The following is a 5,523-nucleotide window of genomic DNA, read 5'->3' as shown; positions in this document are numbered from 1 at the left end:
ATCGATCGGCTGCCACCTGCATGCCCCATACTGGGGACCAAGCTTGCAATTGAGCTACGTCCCCTTGACTGGAATAGAACCCAGGACCCTTCTGTCCACAGGCTGATGCTCTATCCCAGGGGTGGGCAAACTTTTTGACTCGAGGGCCACAATGGGTTCTTAAACTGGACCAGAGGGCCGGAACAAAAGCATGGATGGAGTGTTTGTGTGAACTAATATAAATTCAAAGTAAACATCATTACATAAAAGGGTACGGTCTTTTTTTTTTTTTTTTAGTTTTATTCATTTCAAACGGGCCGGATCTGGCCTGCAGGCCGTAGTTTGCCCACGGCTGCTCTATCCACTGAGCCAAACCAGCTAGGGCTTTTCTAACATTTTTATGATACATTTCAATTTCAAAAATAATAAGTGTGGCAAAATATTATTCTTTGAACAAAGGAAATATGCTTCTAACATTTTATTTTTAAAAGTTTTTATATAATTTTATTTTCATATAGACTTTGGATTCATTGAGAATATTGACACACAGATTATAATTGTAGAAATAATTCTCATCAAAAAGTACTGTTTCATTTCTAACCAAGAGTCCTTATTTTAAATTTTGCAAATAAAAAACTTTTTGGAGACTATATTTCTTCTTAATTAACGGGGATTTAAATTTGCCCCATCTCTGCCCCTTACAAAGTAAACTCATTTATTAAAAAGGACAAATTGGAATTCTAGTGCATAAGACAGGGACAGGCCCCAGGGCCCTGGCCCTCCATCTCTCTCCTGAGGGTGATGGGTCTTGGAGTACAAAGCTTCTGTGCTGAAGAGAAAGGGGCCACATTGGTGGCTCACCGTGTCCTGGCAGAGCACAAACACCCAGTAGGCCCTCAGACCGTCCGAAGACGTGGATGTTCTCCTTCAGGGGAATCAAAGCTTTTGTAGCAAACTCTCACGTTGTCTCACTGCAGTCAGATGAGCTGAGTCAAGTGGAAGCCTGTGCTTTGTTGTTGGTATATTTTAACCCTTTCTGCTCAATATTTGACCATGAAGCCACCAATTCCCAAAACTTTCACTGCTACTTGTATGCTGGTCCCCAGCTGGTCAGGAAAGTTCCTTTGTGATAACAATAGTAAATTAGGTCTATCTCGTCATCATCAAATATCCCAGGAGCCTCCAGCTTCCGATTTTGACACCTAAGGCCTAGGTCTATGCTCAGTTCCAACAGTTTGCTTCTAATCCAAGACCTTGATTAGGTCAAAGCAGGACCAGTCTGCCAGCTGTGGGAGGCATTTAGCTTTCTAGTGTAGGATTAGACTCATGAGCTAGATCCATAAGAGAGTTCCGTAATAAAATAATAAAGTGAGTGAGCTAAAATAACCTGAAAATAAAGTGAGAGTTCCAAATATATTTTTTAAAATATATTTTTATTGATTTCAGAGAGGAAGGGAGATGGAGAGAGATAGAAAAAAATCAATGATGAATCATTGACCGGCTGCCTCCTGCACGCCCCCTACTGGGGATCGAGCGTACATCCCAGGCATGTGCCTTGACTGGGACTCGAACCATGACCTACTGGTTCATGAGTCGCCACTCAACCACTGAGCCAGACCAGCCGGCTAAAAATCTCGATTTAGCATCTCCTAATTGGGCTTGCCCAGGGAAAGCCTCAGGCTCCTGAAGGGAGGATCTGTTGTTCCTATTGTCAGGAGACATTCCTAGCTGTGTTGTGACATAATTGGGTCCAAATATTAGAAATTTCCACTTAGTAACATTTCTGGCTTTGTGTCCAAAACGAAGTTCTCAATCAGCAGAACAGCTTATCTTAAAAAAAAAAAATTCCTCATCCACCAACAGATGAGGAGACTGAGTGAGGCTTAGAGAGGTTGAATGACCTGCCTAAGCTGACGGGGTGGAACTCAGGTGGATCTCAAATAACACGATCTTCAGAGCCGATTAATTTATTCTGGAGGAGATGTTTTCTTAGAAGGTGGGTCTCCAAATGGACCTCAAAAAATCACTGTCCATTCTGTCCCAAATAATAAAAATGAATGCAGGTCATTTATGTTCCTCCGGGTCTACAGGTCCGTGTTAGCATCAGTCGTGGGATTAGGGAGTAATATCATTTATATTTTGAATATTACTTTTTATCAGAAAGAACCAGTGCCCTCAATACTATAATCCAGTGTTTTGTTCCGTTTCTACTCAGATTTTCTCAGTACATATTGTACTTAAAAATATTGGGTGTTTGGGGGGAAAACATTGATTTTTGTGGTCACATGATTGTCATTTACTGTACCTGTACCGAAGGAGATAATTAACCAAAAGTGGCCCATAAGATTTTACGTAGATCTCAAAGACGCCTAGAATGCTAGACAGTTAGTACTTTACAGTCCAGCATAATCCAGTTAAACAGTTGTTTTTAAAGTAGCAACATAATAACGCACTGCGCTTGGAAGAATGCTAGTGTATTGTTGTGTATCACGTCTGTTGTGAGCTGAAACCACTCAATGACAAAGATTAACTTCTAAATCTCATACATGTAAATAAGACACTTAAATATGTATTAAAATCCACTCTGATTTTTCTTTCAGGGGTGATTATGTAAATGCTTTGGCTCATTATGAGAAAGGAATAACAGGTGAAAATAAGGTAATATTGAATAAAGATAAGATATACATAATTATCTTTGGGCTTGTTATTAATTTAATTTAAATATATCATGATCTTATTTGCATTGTATTTATTCAATACTTAGCAGGTAAGCCTTTTCTCAGTTTATTAACAATTTTGCAAGGGTATATAGATCATTTTAAACTTTTACAAACTGAAGATGACAATATTTTTAGTGGTTTGATAAAGATGTTTTTCATTGCATTCTCAACATGAGCTCCTTATTAAGGTTGGGAGTAAGATTTGTATCCCTTCCCACTTACAGGCTATGATTTTCATAAGGCTTTTCCTTTTAGTCTTAAAAACTTTCAATAACTACTTTGAAAGTGAATTCTCAGGCCACAAAAGCTCTGCCGTTCCATCTCTCAGGCTTGGTCTTTTATGATGAACCTGCTAAGCATGAACTTTACCCCCTACTCCGACCCATCCTCCCACCCCACAATTTTAGCTCAAAATTTTGCAATAAAAATTGATTTTAAGTTAGGTAATGTCTTATAAAGATGGACATTTTTTTATTTTATATCTAGCATTTTTATTATAAAAGTAATATAATTTTATTAGAGTCCGTTTTAAAAAGTCACCAAAATATGTAAACATGAAAAGTGAGAGTCCAACATTCTCTCCTCCATCCACGTCCCTTCATGGTAACCACTATTAATGATTTCATAATAGGTCCAAGCAGACTCTCTTCTCAGCATAGAAATATATATGTAATATGGGTTCTTACTGAAAATGAAATCATTTCCATTCACTAAGCAAAGATCAACTGAGAATTGATTCCATGACAAAGCAGCATTTTGCTGTCTTCATGGTCTTTCCAAGTCAATGCATATAATTGTGTGTGTTTTTTAAACTTTGAAAGTTTATATGTGTCCCCTCCCCCACCTCCATTGACCTCTTCTAGCCCTGATTTTGTTTTCATTTTAGAGCAATTCCATTGTTTGGAGGGACAGTAATCCCCTTTTATCTGTGGGGGATACGTTCCAAGACCCCCAGTGGAAGTCTGAAACCATAGATCATACCAAACCCTAAATATACTATGTTTTTTCCTCTCCACATATACCTATGATAAAGTTTATAAATTAGGCACAATAAGAGATTAACAACAATAACTAACAACCGTGGATAAGAGGGGAATACTGTGCCATGGTTTTTTCATCTATGCCCTTATTGAATTATAGTTGTTTTTGTTTCTGTTTCTATCAAAAACACCGTAATGAATATTCTACCTAGTACATGTATCTTTAGCTACCTAAGATGATATTTCTGAAGGATATATTCTTACAGGTGAGATTTCTAGGTCATAAATGTATGCTTTAATTTTGGTACTGCTAAAGGAAATGGCAATAATTCATACGGCTATCATCATGCATGAAAGTGTCCATTTCCCCCCACATTCTTAACACAATGAATGTTATCAATTGTTTTTATCTCTGCCAATTTGATCAGCAAGAAAAAGTGTTTCACTTTATTTTATGCATTTGATTATTAGTGAAGTTGAGCTTTTTTTATTGGCCAATTGTATTTTTTATGAATTGTCCAATCATATCCTTGGCTCATTGGTCTCTTGGCTTTTTGATATTTTCTTTTTGATATTTAGGCTACATCTATCTAGTGCATTCTTTATTTCTGTTATCAAATAGTCACCTCTAGCCACATGTGGCTATTTAAGTTATTTTATTTTATTTTTTTAAAATATATTTTATTGATTTTTTACAGAGACGAAGGGAGAGGGATAGAGAATTAGAAACATCGATGAGAGAGAAACATCAATCAGCTGCCTCCTGCACACTCCCTACTGGGGATGTGCCCGCAACCAAGGTACATGCCCTTGACCGGAATCGAACCTGGGACCCTTGAGTTCGCAGGCTGACGCTCTATCCACTGAGCCAAACCGGTTAGGGCAGTTATTTTAAATTAAATAAAATTTAACATTCAGTTTCTCTGTCACACTAGCCGTTTTTTAAGTGCTCAATAGCCACTTGTGGCTGTTATAAGGCAGACATCATCACAGAACATTCTACTGGACACGCTGATTTATATAAAATGAAATCGGACATTACATTTTACTAGTTCAGATTAGTTACTTGAAAAATTATTTAGTTATCTTCAATAAAGTAACCAACTTTAAATAAAGTTTTTATGTTTAATCATGCCTAGTAGAGAAATCTTCAATTTGATAAATGGGTTTCCTCTTAATTTTATCCATAGCATATATGCTTACATATCCAGTACATTTCTTCTGACATAAAATTTAACAGCAAGAAGACATACAGAGAGATGCAAAGGTATTAGGACGAAGGGCAATAAAAATTTGGTCTTATGCACAAAAGATGTAGACGTCTTAAGAAAAAAAAAATTCCCCCCAAATCTCGAGATAATCCTGAAAGGTTAATGAAAGTTAACTGTAACTTTGGGCTCATTTTAGATTTAAATTCATCCTTTGCCTAAAATACAGCATTTTAAGTTAGGATCTGATTTGTTAGTTACTTGTCTTTTAATTACAGGAACATGATGAGTTGTGTCTGGGCTGGGAGTGGCCCAGATGTCCATAAGAATGGGGAGACATACGGGCGAGGGGGTTAAACCAAGCCCTCAAGCATCCCAGCAGGGGTCCCTTAAGAGAGACTGCGGGGCCATCCCTGGAGAATATGAAAGGTTTGCTCTTCTGTGCTTACAGATTCATGTGAATCTCATACATAACTAGTAGCCCTGCGCACAAATCGGGTGTGCCAGTAGGTCGCTGCCACCCCTCCTGTAGGTCTCCCACCTGCTGCCCCCGCCCTTTCTATAGCTCCCCCCTCTTCCTCCCCCCCCCCCCCATTAGTTTGTTGTGCTTGGTTTCTTTTGGTGTTTTTTTTTTTG

At 38.0% G+C, this 5,523-nt stretch overlaps 1 protein-coding gene across 1 annotated transcript in view; it reads left to right on the top strand.

Moving 5' to 3' along the window:
• The window catches only part of WDR19 (WD repeat domain 19), a 70,253-nt gene that overhangs the window by 39,846 nt on the left and 24,884 nt on the right, over positions 1-5,523 (top strand). The window contains 4 exon segments of the mRNA XM_023753652.1: positions 2,580-2,637; positions 5,166-5,189; positions 5,192-5,218; positions 5,220-5,369. Coding sequence (XP_023609420.1) covers positions 2,580-2,637; positions 5,166-5,189; positions 5,192-5,218; positions 5,220-5,369 — 259 coding nt within the window.

Source organism: Myotis lucifugus, unplaced genomic scaffold (genome assembly GCF_000147115.1).
Source record: "Myotis lucifugus unplaced genomic scaffold, Myoluc2.0 scaffold_48, whole genome shotgun sequence".
NCBI lineage: Eukaryota > Metazoa > Chordata > Mammalia > Chiroptera > Vespertilionidae > Myotis > Myotis lucifugus.
The sequence above is the reverse complement of the archived record's forward strand: the minus strand, read 5'-3'. Positions and strand labels throughout refer to the sequence as shown.